Source organism: Scyliorhinus torazame, chromosome 16 (assembly GCF_047496885.1).
Source record: "Scyliorhinus torazame isolate Kashiwa2021f chromosome 16, sScyTor2.1, whole genome shotgun sequence".
Classification (NCBI taxonomy): Eukaryota; Metazoa; Chordata; class Chondrichthyes; order Carcharhiniformes; family Scyliorhinidae; genus Scyliorhinus; species Scyliorhinus torazame.
In genome coordinates, this window is record NC_092722.1 from 191,608,772 (window position 1) to 191,622,666 (window position 13,895).

The window sequence follows — 13,895 nt, forward strand, 5'->3', positions numbered from 1 at the left end:
GGGTCTACACTCAAAACTGTGAGCTTCATGTGCTCACGCTCATCCAGGCCGTACATGGTCGCCTGCTGCTTCACTCTAGCAAAGAAGTGGTGGGGGTCTGAGGTGGGGAGGAACGGTGTGATCTTTTCGCACGCGTCCCGTAATTGGGTCACGGTTAAGGGGGTGGTGTAAAGAAATTCTGCGTCTCCTTCCGATGTGACTGTGCGGTGGGTGGTTACTGGATTCATGGGTGCCTGATCTATCTGTTCTGTGGGGGGTTGGGGTGCTTTTCTCTTTTGGGGCTTTCCTTGCGCACATGTTCCCTGAACATACCTATGCGCGGTTTCAGTTAACTCTTGCCAATCAGGGCCGTCTTCCTCATCTAATTTGGATCCAAAGGTGCTCTGGAACCTATTTTGCACCGAAAGCAAAGACTGAAGTTCCGCAATCTGCTTCCTGCATTTCGCATGATCTAATGAGCTTTGTCTGTGCTCCGTGGTGGCAGCATGGAGTGCTCTTAATGCTGCCTTTAGATCGCTGCACTGCCTTTGCAATGCCTCTACCTGTTTCTCTGTCTCTTCTCTTACCAGGACTGCACATTGCGTGTCCTGATAGGCCTTCTCATATTGGATTTGGAAGCTGCTCAGATGCGCTAGACAAGACTGGTGTGCCCTCTTGGCATCATCCAGCTCTCCGTCCTTTGCTGCCAACTTCCTCCTTAAATCTATATTCTCCCTCTCGATTTCACTAACGTTGGACTACGTTCCGATCACTGGGATAGATTTCTCCAATACTGGAGCGGTTCCCTGATCGCTGGACGGTTCCTGAGTGTCCGTTGGCCTTCCTTTGTCTTGGCTCCTGCTGGCGCCGAGGAGTCTGGCTTGGCCTTATTCACCTTAAGTGTTTCAATTGTGCCCGGGGATCGCTCATTAATATGCAGATGGCTGTGAGTTTCAGTGCTGTCTGGGCTTTTGCAAGTTCTAATACACAGGATTTCTGTACTAGCTAGTCTTTGCCTGTGTTGGCTGAATTTCCCTGCAGTCTTTGCGGTTCTCCATTTTAAGTCGGGAAGTGGCCAACCCAGGTGGCTACAGAACGAACCCGAAGAGAGAGTGAGGGGAATTCTATGGTGCAGCGAGTTGTTGTGTTCCGGAACGTACTGCCTGAAAGCGCGGTGGAAACAGACTCGGTCGTAACTTCCCAAATGGAATTGGGGAAATGTTTAAAAAGGGGAAATTGGCAGGGCTATGAGGAAAGTGCAAGGGGATTGAGACTAAGCTGAACAGCTTGTTCAAAGAACCAGGCCAAGCTCAACGGGCCGAATGGCCTCCTTCAGTGCAGTCTTCCAGAAAGAGAGCGCGTAACGACACCGGTAAATTTCTGGTGGCCGTGCTGGATTTAAAGTAACAGCGTGCTTGCACAGATTTTCCAATTTAGGTGTAACTTTCTTGCTTTAACTCAATTAAAACCTCCCTTGCTGCAGTGACGTTGGCTGGAAGTTTCCGCTCGTTGCGATTCACTTTTCCCGCTGGCAGTGCTCCCCCACCGCCAGCGCGTTCCCCGGCGGCGTGGGGGTGGTTACAATGGGTAACTCCATTGGCAAGCGGCAGGATGATAGAATCCCCCCGCCGGCGGACAGCGCACTGCCGAGAAACAGGCGGCTGGCGGACCGTGGAATCCCGCCCAGTGCCTACCTACCAGTGAGGACAATGACATGTCCCTTTAAGAAGCTGCACAGTGACACCTCTACAACATCACCGTGTGTAAGGCTGGAGGTTAAAAGGTGCCGCCTCAGGGCGGCTTGTGGCGCACTGGTTAGCACTGGGACTACGGCGCTGAGGACCCGGGTTCGAATCCCGACCCCGGGTCACTGTCCGTGTGGAGTTTGCACGTTCTCCCCGTGTCTGCGTTGGTCTCACCCCCACAACCCAAAGATGTGCAGGGTAGGTGGACTGGCCGCACTAAATTGCCCCTTAACTGGAAAAAAAAAATTGGCTACTCTAAATTTGTATTTAAAAAAGGTGCATACTCCATGTTAGATGTTCACTATTGTCTGTGACTCTAAATCAGTGAGACTCCAGGTATATCGCATGAGTCAGGCATAGAGTCAAGTAATCAGCCTGAGTAACTGTTAGGACCCAGGTTGGGTCACGGCCTGAGCAGAGTCCTCTACAGTTGTTGCTGGTAGAAATATTTGTGTAATGGTGATCGCCCTGGTCACCCCCAATATCTCGCTCAGCAGAGACACAGAACCCTCGAGGCCTCCATCGATGGTGGCAGACTGCCAGAGACTGCGGCACTTCTCAGTGACCGACTGCATTGGGAATGCATTCTTATCTGTGCAAAAGAAAAGGGCACAGAACCATCATTGTGCGCCTGTACCGGGACGTGAGTGACACCTTTGCTCTAATGAGGGTGAACTTGCAGCTTTTCTCCGGATTCGTTATGTTGAATCGATATTTACAACTCACTTGTGTTGTGTTATGTACTCTGGGATAACACAGGCTGCAGCTTTGACCAAAAGATACTCCAGACTTTGAAGTAAGTTCAATATGATTTATTGAACCATCAGCACAGTTCTCTATGAGTTCGGCTCTCCTGCTAATCTTGCTATAGTAACTCAGTCTAACTAACCAGTCTGCTCTAAGCCACGTGGTGGGTGTGATGTTTCTGATCTGCCCCTGTCCCACTCTCCAAGTGTCGCCTGTGGAAAGAGACAGAGCATGTATGCCCTGTCCTTATATATGGGCTGCCCCCTTGTGGTAGTGTCACCTCTGGGTGCCCATTGGTCGTGTCCTATTCTGTGTTCATTAGCTGTATGTCTGCATGTCATGACGTCTCTGGTGCTCCCTCTAGTGTTTACTTAGTCGTAGTGTATTTACATTAACCCCTTGTGTATTTACAGTGATGCATATCACCACAACTTGTGTGACAGCAAGATCTTCCTTTTTGTGCTGAGTGGTGAGGGAGTGAGTTTTTCTGATGAGGCGTTAAACTACCTGTTATCCCACGTGGTTGTGAAAGATTCCATGGCACTATTCAAAGAAGAATGGGGGTGGGTGGCAACGGTGACGTGGGAAGGGGGTGGTTGGTGGGGTCCTCCCTGGTGTCCTGGCTGATATTCATCCCTCAAGCAAGGTCACTAAAACAGACCAAGTGAACAATAAACTTGTTGCTGTTTGTTGCGGGATCTTGCTGTGTAAAGACTGGCTACTGCACTTGCCTGAGTAAAAGTAACCTGATTGGCTGTGAAGCCCTTTTGACGACATGAGATGCTCTTCAGAACTGCAGATTGATTCTAAACAGGGACGGCACGGTGGCGCAGTGGTTAGCACTGCTGCCTCACGCCGCCGAGGTCCCAGGTTCGATTCCGGTCCCGGCTTACTATCCGTGTGGAGTTTGCACATTCTGCCCCTGCCTGCGTGGCTCTCACCCCGACAACCCAAAGATGTGCAGGGTAAATTGCCCCTTAATTGGAAAAAAAAAGAATTGGGTACTCTAAATTTAAAAAAAATGTTGATTCTGAACAGCAACGCGGGCTAAAAGGCTTCAATTAAATTATGGTGTGGAGATGCCGGCGTTGGACTGGGGTGTGTTGCTCGTTTTAGCCTTAGTTTAATTGCTCTTGTTCTATCACCTTTGCTCTTGAGCCACCAGGTATCTTTCTGATACCGCCACGTGGTTTAAGTCCGAGTAATGATCAATAATCCAACACACCGCTTAGTAAGAGTTAAATCAACGCACATTTATTATATACAGCAATCAATACTTATACATTAATTCTACTTCTAAGCTACTTCCTACAACTAACAGGCCAATACTTAACTTTGGAAATGGCCCACCAGGTCAGGGAAACGAATGGCCTTTCGTATGGGTTCTGCGCCTGCGGGATTCGAAGCTGGTACAGGTCAATAGTCAGGAGTGCCTATCTCGTAGCGAGCGTTGCAGTAAGACTTACGTTTCTTGCGGCTGTTGTAGAGGGTCAGCAGAAGGGTCTCGAAGGGTGTGGAGAGGAGAAAAAAGGGTTGATTTGAACTTGGCCCTTATTCTTATAGTCCCCAGGGGCTTCCCGCCTCTCGGGGCGGACCTTGTACCTGGGTCCAAGTGATTGGACTTGTTCCCAATCACTTGGTTCGATATTCTCCAATGCTGGAGCGATTCCTTGATCGATGGGCGGTTTCGAGGTGGTCAGTCACCACTCTTTGTGTCAGCTCCTGCTGGCGCCGAAAGGTCTGGGTCGGCTTTGTGTGTCTAATTTGTAGCATATTGTTCCCGGGGATTGCTACTTACTATGCAGATGGCTGGGTTGTTGTGATGTTGATGGCTGCAGGTATCGATTCTGTCTTGCCTCCTCAGAGGCGAATACACAGTTTTGCCTGCAGCTGTCTGTTTGAGTCCTGTTGGCTGATTTTCCCATCAGCCTCTTCCGTTCGCCATTTTAAATCGGGGTTTGGCCATTCTAATTGGGAGTTAGCCATTTTACATGGCTACAGGTGAGCACAGTAAGCAGTCTTACAACACCAGGTTAAAGTCCAACAGGTTTGTTTCAAATCACTAGCTTTCGGAGCACAGCTCCTTTCTCAGGTGAATGAAGAGGTCTGTTCCAGAAACACATATATAGACAAATTCAAAGATGCCAGACAATGCTTGGAATGCGAGCATTTGCAGGTAATTAAGTCTTTACAGATCCAGAGATGGGGTAACCCCAGGTTAAAGAGGTGTGAATTGTATCAAGCCAGGACAGTTGGTAGGATTTCGCAGGCCAGATGGTGGGGGATGAATGTAATGCGACATGAATCCCAGGTCCCGGTTGAGGCCGCACTCATGTGTGCGGAACTTGGCTATAAGTTTCTGCTTGGCGATTCTGCGTTGTTGTGCGTCCTGAAGGCCGCCTTGGAGAACGCTTACCCGGAGATCAGAGGCTGAATGCCCTTGACTGCTGAAGTATTCCCCGACTGGAAGGGAACATTCCTGCCTGGTGATTGTCGCGCGATGTCCGTTCATTCGTTGTCGCAGCGTCTGCATGGTCTCGCCAATGTACCACGCTTCGGGACATCCTTTCCTGCAGCGTATGAGGTAGACAATGTTGGCCGAGTCGCACGAGTATGTACCGCGTACCTGGTGGGTGGTGTTCTCACGTGTAATAGTGGTATCCATGTCGATGATCTGGCATGTCTTGCAGAGATTGCCATGGCAGGGTTGTGTGGTGTCGTGGTCACTGTTCTGAAGACTGGGTAGTTTGCTGCAAACAATGGTTTGTTTGAGGTTGCGCGGTTGTTTGAAGGCAAGTAGTGGGGGTGTGGGGATGACCTTGGCAAGATGTTCAACTTCATCGATGACGTGTTGAAGGCTGCGAAGAAATTGTCGTAGTTTCTCCGCTCCGGGGAAGTACTGGACGACGAAGCATATTCTGTCGGTTGTGTCCCGTGTTTGTCGTCTGAGGAGGTCGGTGAGGTTTTTTGCTGTGGCGCGTCAATTAAATTAAGAAGGCAGGTTTCACAGACAAGGCTCGCATTCCATGGAGTATGGAATGCTAAAGGGCATCTAGTTGAGTTATTTAAGATGATTAAAGGATTTACAGGGCAGAAAGAGAGAAACTATCTCCGCTGGAGTTCAGAACAAGGGGGAAGAACCTTAAAATTAGGTCCAGGCCGTTCAAGGGTGACGTCAGGAAGCACTTGCTCACACAAAGGGGAGTGAATACCTGGGACTCTCTTCCCCCAAAAAGCTGCGGAGGCTGAGGGTCAATTGGAAATTTCAATGCTTTGCCTGGTAGATTTGTGTTAGGTGAGGGTCTCTCCTTTTAGGCAGTCCCTGGGGTTTGAGGCTGACTTGCTTCCACTCCCGTTGGATGGGTTCTGAGATGGAAGATAAGTCCGGTGTGTGATCTCAGACTCTGCCACATGTGGGGAAAGGGGTGTTTGAAGGTTTGGGTCGATGGGGAGTTTCCGCCTCCACTCATTCCCGACAAAGTCTCTCGATGAGTTCAATGTCTTCCTGAATTTGGAGCCTGCTCTGTTTAGCTGGTCAGAAGCCAGGGCCTCCCTTGAGTCAATGGGGATGTTTGGTCTCTATGGGGGTGCTTTGAGGACATCCTTAAAGTGCTTCCTCTGCCCACCCAGGGAATCCCCTGAGGTGAGTGCATTCCAAGAAGAGCAGTTGCTTCAGGAGTCCAGTGTCAGGCATGCAAACAACATGTCCCATCCAGTAGAGCCTTGATATTGGGCAAGCTGACTTGGGAGAGGGCATTGCAGTTGGGCCCTCTTTCTTGCCATTGGATGTGGATAAGGCACCACTAGTGACACTTCTCCGGTGTGAGTGAGGGTATTGAGGGTTTTACAACCATAGAATTTACAGTGCAGAAGGAGGCCATTCGGCCCATTGAGTCTGCACCGGCCCTTGGAAAGAGCATCCTACCCAAGCTCAGGCCTCCACCCTATCCCTGTACCCAGTAACACCACCTAACATTTTGGACACTAAGGGGCAATTTAGAATGGCCAATCCACCTAACCTGCGCATCTTTGGACTGTGGGAGGAAACCGGAGCACCCGGAGGAAACCCACCCAGACACGGGGAGAAAGTGCAAACTCCACACAGTCACCCGAGGCCAGAATTGAACCCCGGACCCTGGAACTGAGAGGCAGCATTGCTGACCACTGTGCCACCGTGCCAAGGTGAACAGACGGAGCTATGGTACAAATCAGCCATGATCTAACTGAACGGTGAAGGGTTTGAAAAGAGTTGTGATCAATGGCTGTTCATTTTGCTTCAGATTGGGGGGGTCACCTTACGGTCAGTACTCGACCACTGCAGCTTCTGAGACGCTTTAATGATTTGAACCCGGGGGAAAGTGCACAATGTTGAAACTTGCAAAAGCTATGAAACATGGAAGTATAGCAAAAAGTGAGAAAGATAGTAACAGACTGGCAGAGGGCACAGACTGACTGGGGGAATGGACAGGTGAAATTCAGTGCGAAAAAGTGTGAGGTGACACATTTTAGTGAGGAGAATGAGGAAAGTCAACACACATTAAAATATGTCCAATATTATAGTGGGTGCAAAAAAAAAAGAGGGATGATTGTGCAGGAATCTTTGAAGGTGGCAGGATAGGGTTAACAATTATTAATTCGGAAGGGGTATTGAGTACAAGAGTTGGCAGGTCATGTTACAGTCGTATAAGACTTTGGTTCGGCCACATTTGGAATACTGCGTGCAGTTCTGGTCGCCACACTACCAGAAGGATGTGGGTGCTTTGGAGAAGGTGCAGAGGAGGTTCACCAGGATGTTGCCTGGTATGGAGGGTGCTAGCTATGAAGAGAGGTTGAGTAGATTAGGATTATTTTCATTAGAAAGACGGAGGTTGAGGGGGGAACCTGATTGAGGTCTACAAAATCATGAGAGGTATGGACAGGGTGGATAGCAAGAAGCTTTTTCCCCAGAGTGGGGGACTCAATTACTAGGGGTCACGAGTTCAAGGTGAGAGGGGAAACGTTTCAGGGAGATATAGGTGGAAAGTTCTTTACGCAGAGGGTGGTGGGTGCCTGGAACGCATTGCCGGCGGAGGTGGTAGAGGCGGGCACGATAGATTCATTTAAGATGTATCTAGCAGATACATGAATGGGCAGGGAGCAGAGGGATACGGATCCTTAGAAAATAGGCGACAGTTTTAGATAGAGGATCTGGATCGGCGCAGGCTGGGAGGGCCGTAGGGCCTGTTCCTGTGCTGTAATTTTTCTTTTGTTATTTGTTCTTAATATAAAGCACGTGGAATCCTGAACTTTAACATTAACAGAGGCAAAAGAAAACAAAAGCCAGGAAATAATGTAAAATTTCTGTAAAGCATTAAATCCAACTGTGGAACTGTGCCCAATTCTGAGTGTCACACATTTTAGGGAGGAAGTGAAGGGTCTGAAGAGAGCTTGAAGAAACCTTCTAGAACAGCTCCAGGGATGAGGAGTTACTGTCACGAGGAGCGACTGGGGCCGGATTCGCCGTCAGCGGGATCCTCCGTTTCGCCGGCAGCGCACTCGCCCACGGATTTCCCGACGGAGTGGGGTGCCCACCATGGGAAACCCCATTGGCCGGCTGGCGGGTCGGAGGATCCCGCTGCCGGCGGGGGTGCGGCGCAGTGGAAAACGGGTGCGGCGGGACGGAAAATCCTTGCTGTTCTCCATTAAGCAGAGAGAGCTCAGAGGAGATTTGGGAGGTGTTTCAAAATCATGAAGTGTTTAGATGGAATAAATAGGGAGAAAACGATTCTAGGATTGATAACCTCACGGCACAGACTTAGGGAGAAGAACCAGAGGTGACACAAGGAAAAACCTTCTTATGCAATAACTGATTAGGATTTGGAATGCACTGCCTGGTGGGATGGGAAGAGCCAGCACAAACTCAATGGATCAAATTGTTTTTATTAATCATTCACATAGGAACACAGGAATTAGGAGCAGTAGTCGGCAATTCAGTCCCTCGAGCCTGCTCCGCCATCCAATCAGATCATGGCTGATCTCTTCCTGGTCTCAAATCCACCTCCCCATCTGTTCCCAAAATCCCATTAACCTATTTTTAAAATCAGAAATATATCTGTCTCCCTCTTGAAACCACTTAATGACTCAGATTCCACCGCACTGTGGGGGCAGCGAGTTCCACAAATTCACCACCCTCGGCGAGAAGTAGTTCCTCCTCGTCTCAGTTCTAAATCTACCGCCTCTCAGCCTATATCCGTGACCTCTCTCGTTCTCGGCATATGGGCATCACTGGTTAGGCCAGTATAGGCCAGTAGGGGCTGGTTTAGCACAGGGTTTTGAAAGCAGAGCAAAGCAGGCCAGCAGCGCGGGTTCAATTCCCGTACCAGCCTCCCCGAACAGACGGCGGAATGTGGCGACTAGGGGCTTTTCACAGTAACTTCATTTGAAGCCTACTTGTGACAATAAGCAATTTTCATATCATTTTCATTTATTGCCTATCCCTAGTTGCGCTTAAGAAATTGGTTGCCTGGGCTGCAGCGTTTCGGCTATGGAGAGAGGCTGGTTAGGCTGTGGTTTTCCTGAGTGAAGAGAAGGCTGAGGGGGGATCCTCGTTGAGGTGTACAAAATTATGAGGAACATTGACAGCGTAGTTAGGAAGAAACTGTTTCCCTTAGTAGAGAGGTCAATAAGCAGAGGGCTTGAATTTAAGTTAAGGGGCGGGGGATTCAGAGTGGATTTGAGGAAAATCTTTTCCGCCCAGAGGGTGGTGGGAGTATGGAACTCGCTGCCTGAAAGAGTGGGGGAGGCGGGAACCCTCACAACATCTAAGAAGCATTTAGATCAGCACTTGAAACACCATAGCATAAATGGTGCCTGATGTCTGGCGCAGACACGATGGGCTGATCTTTCTGTGCTTTGAACCTCTGTGACTCTTTATCAAATGTTGCAGTGAGATAGGCAGCATTCACAGGGCGAATGGGACAAATTATTGCCTTAGTCACCCGACTCCTTCAGTATAACACCAGATCATGGGTGAGATAAAGAGGGGTGTTGGAAGCTAATGTGGAGTATAAATGCCAGCCCGGACCTGTTTGGGCAGAATGATCTGGTTATGTTCTGGAGATCTAAAACCCCAATAAAAGCTCAGAAAAAAACAAGAGCAGAAAGATAATTTGAGTGTTGCTGAAAAAAGGGACATTTTGTCAAATCTTTTTGTCTTCCACTCATCAGGACAACCTCAAGATAACATCAACTTGATACTGCATGAGTAAAGGGTGCTGATTGATTAGCAAGTGAACTCTGATTGTTAAAGGCATTGCCGTGATGAATGCACTAGTTGATGGTGACTGACAGATAGCTGCTTGAAATTTAAACTTGACTCTGCTTGGTCAAGGCATTGCCCTGAGGAATGAACCAGTGAATAACTATCACTTATTTTGTTTCGCTGAAATCGGCACAATTCCAAAATCTCTTTTCTTTTCAGCAATACTCAAGTTCCGTACTACCAAACGAATAAGTTAATTCTTAATCAGTTCTACCTGTCATTACACTATATAAACTGGGTGGAACTTTGAAACCAATTCTAATTGCAATACGGACATTTAACTTGACCTTTCATTTCAACAGATTAAAAACATGAAACACAAGGACCACAGGATGAAATTAATGACTGAAATTCTGAATGGAATAAAGGTAAGCCCTGATTTGGAACATGGGAAATGATGGGCTAGTATTGGCATTGGTCGATGGGTGAGTGAAAACAGGAGGGCCTGGGATATTTATTGCTAAGGAGCCCATATGTGCCCCACAGAGATACTCAGTGTTAACACTGAACACAACATATTCATTTCCTTGTAAAAATGTATGCATCAACCTTCTAATTGAGCTTGCCTTTATAAAAGAGCTTTTGAGGTGATCTAACTGAATTATAGAGAGAATGATATTGGGCGGAATTCTCCGTTCCTGAGACTAAGTGTTGACGCCGGGACAGACCCACAAAGACGGCACCTCCAACACTGCAGCCCTCCCTCAGCACTTCACCCAGATTGCCAGCCTAGAATTTTGCGCTCAAGTCGAGTGGGACTTGAACCCACGACCCACCGGCTCAGAGGTGGGGGTGCTACCCACTGAGCAATTGCTAACAGTCATGGAGGGATGGGGGACAGTCATGGGCTGGATCTTGTGGGGGTTGGGGCTGGTGGTGTTGGGAGTTTGATGTTAAATTGTCAGTGTGTGCAATCATTACCCCTCTCAATCTGACCTCGACTCCGTGATTTGGGGCATGTGTAGCTCAGCACTCGTGGTCTGTCGCTGAAGAATCCATCACAAGCTGTGCTCTGCTTCTTCCCAGATCCAGGAATCACTGATATCTGTGCAAACTCCAACATTCCCATATCAGTGTTAGAAACATTACACCTTGTTCAATCAGTGATCAGGAAGGTTACTTATTGATGTAAGCTCTGATCCTCTGCCATCGCTGCAATGAATGTAGTGTTCAGTTGTTCGGTGTCTGATTATATGTGTCTGTTGATTGCTCACTGTGTATGACTAATTGCAACGCAGAATCACCGAGCAGAAACTGATAGCCATGTTCCGCACGCATGAGTACGGCCTCAACCGGGACCTTGGATTCATGTCTCATTACATTCACCCCCCACCATCTGGCCTGGGCTTGCAAAATCCTACCAACTGTCCTGGCTTGAGACAATTCACACCTCTTTAACCTGGGGTTACCCCTATCTCCAGTCGAACCGTATTGACCTGTAAAGACTTAATTACCTGCAAACACTCGCATTCAAAGTATCACCTTGCATCATTGAATTTGTCTATATTTGTGTTTGTCGAACCCACCTGTTCATTCACCTGAGGAAGGAGCTGCGCTCCGAAAGCTAGTGATTCGAAGCAAACCTGGTGGACTTCAATCTGGTGTTGCAAGACTTCTTACTGTGCCCACCCCAGTCCAACGCCGGCATCTCCACATTATGACTAATTGAGCCTGAGTTTGGTCACTTAGAAAAATAAACAAAACTGAAGCAAATTTAAAGCATTGAATCAAACTCAGTACACACATGGAAGCTGGTGTGTCATCGCACGACGAATCGTGCAACACACCATGAGTGTAATCAGGGGTGGGGGTTAGCAGGGGAGCAGCATGACTGGCCTATGTTAGTTGTGGCTCAACAGCTAGCACACTGCACACTTAACTCTGTGTCCCAAGGTTTTGGGTTCAAGTCTCACTCCAGGGCTTGACCACAAAATTGAAGGCTGCAGCCCCAGTACCATACCGAGGGTGCGCTGCACTGTCTGCGGTACCATCTTTCAGATCAAACAGAGGCCCCATCTACCTGCTTGGGTGGATGCAGATGGTCCCAAGACATTTTTATTGAGAACAGTTCTCCCGGCTGTCTTAGCCAATATTTATCCCTGAATCAACATTGCATGATCAGATTATCTGATCATTATTACATTGCGATTTATGGGATCTTGCTCTGTGAAAATTGGTCGCTGTGTTTCCTACATTACAACAGTGACTACACTTCAAAAAAATGCAAAGTGCTTTGAGGCACCCAGCACTATATAAATGGAAACTTTTCCTCTACTTTATTTCTGTCATTCATCAGAGGGCCAGATGTTGTTAATATGACGAGAAATTATGGCGTATTGCTAAAGGCTGTCATTTCAATATTTGAAGGTTATGAAGTTTTATGCTTGGGAGATATCATTTGAGGAACAGGTGCTCGGAATAAGGGAGCAAGAGTTAAAAGTGATGAAGAAATCGTCATATCTGGTGGCTGCTGCCATTTTCCTTGTTAACTGTACACCGTTCATGGTAAGTGTTGTGATGGTGATTGCGTTCAGTTTTCTTGCTTTGGGAATCTTTGTGCGCGCTCAACAAACCGAGGTTTCTCATCAACAGCAGCAACTTTCATTTATATAACCCCTTTAATGTCACCAAAACATCTCCAGGTGCTTCACAGAGGAGAGTTTAAAAAAAATTATGAAGTAGCCAGGAAGATATAGATATATATTTTCTTTTGTGTCTCCTTGGCTTGACAAACCCTTCTATTGCTAGAAATACTTTCTCTATATCTACGCTATCAAAGACCTTTATAACGTTGAACTCCACGACTAAATTTCCTTTTAACTTTCTTTCCTCTCATGGACCAATTCCAGCTTCTTTAGACTTTCCTGCTCTGCACCTGCCCACGTCCTGCTCCCACAACTCCTGCTTTGCTCCCACTCAACCTTCACCCCGCACCATTTCATTCCTCTCGATCTTCTGCTCCACTCCTGTCCATCCCCGCTATGTTCCTGTCCCACTCGCTGCCCGTCTGCTGCCCCACTACCCCTGGGGAACCCCGCTGTAGAGCTTTCTCCAGTCTGACAAAACAGCACCCCACTCACCACTACTGTTTCCTGTCACTCGGACATATTGCGGGGGAGGGACGTGCTGGGTATCGGGGGAGGGGCTTGCTGGGGATCAGGGGAGGGGCTTGCTGGGGATTGGGGGAGGGACTCGCTGGGGATCAGGGGAGGGACACTCTGGGGATTGGGGGTGTGGCTTGCTGGGGATCGGGGGAGGGGCTTGCTGGGGACCGGGGGAGGGGCTTGCTGGGGATCAGGGGAGGGACTCGCAGGGGATCAGGGGAGGGACACTCTGGAGATGGGGGAGGGGCTTGCTGGGGATTGGGGGAGGGGCTTGCTGGGGATCGGGGGGAGGGACACACTGGGGATCGGGGGAGGGACACGCTGGGGATCTAACTCCTATTTAACATTAATTGTTATGGGAAAATTATTTATTTATCGTTCTTTCATTTAGAGTCACACTTTTAAAGAATGCAGGTAGAGGTTAAGTGAGGAATTACTGTTGTTCTGAGCCTCACATATTGTCTCCCCTGTGTTGTGTAGGTGACTCTAACCAGTTTTGCTGTCTACCTCGCTGTGGATCCAAAGAATGTTCTCGATGCTGAGAAAGCTTTTACCTCCATCTCACTGTTCAACATTATGAGATTTCCTCTCATGATGCTACCCATGCTTATCTCATCACTAGTCCAGGTAAGACCTGTGGCAAATGGATTTCAATGTAAGCTTACAAACTTTGGACCTACAAAAATGAATAGAACAGGATATATCCCAAATGGTGAAAAGTTAGAAACAGAGGGGTCCAGTTACTCAAATCTCTGAAGGGTAAATTAAGAGAAAAAACAGGAAAACTACAGGGAAACTGGACCAGCAAATGATGAAGAACGTTTACGACGGTAGATTTATATGGGGCTGGTTTAGCACAGTGGGCTGAACAGCTGGCTTGTAATGCAGAACAAGACAAGCAGCGCAGGTTCAATTCCCGTATTGGCCTCCCTGAACGGGCGCCGGAATGTGGCGACTAGGGGCTTTTCACAGTAACTTCATTGAAGCTTACTAGTGACAATAAGTGATTATTATTATTAT

At 48.2% G+C, this 13,895-nt stretch overlaps 1 protein-coding gene across 1 annotated transcript in view; it reads left to right on the top strand.

Moving 5' to 3' along the window:
* Window positions 1-13,895, top strand: part of abcc2 (ATP-binding cassette, sub-family C (CFTR/MRP), member 2) — a 154,603-nt gene that overhangs the window by 51,233 nt on the left and 89,475 nt on the right. Inside the window, 3 exon segments of the mRNA XM_072479697.1 lie at window positions 10,074-10,139; window positions 12,139-12,276; window positions 13,356-13,502. Coding sequence (XP_072335798.1) covers window positions 10,074-10,139; window positions 12,139-12,276; window positions 13,356-13,502 — 351 coding nt within the window.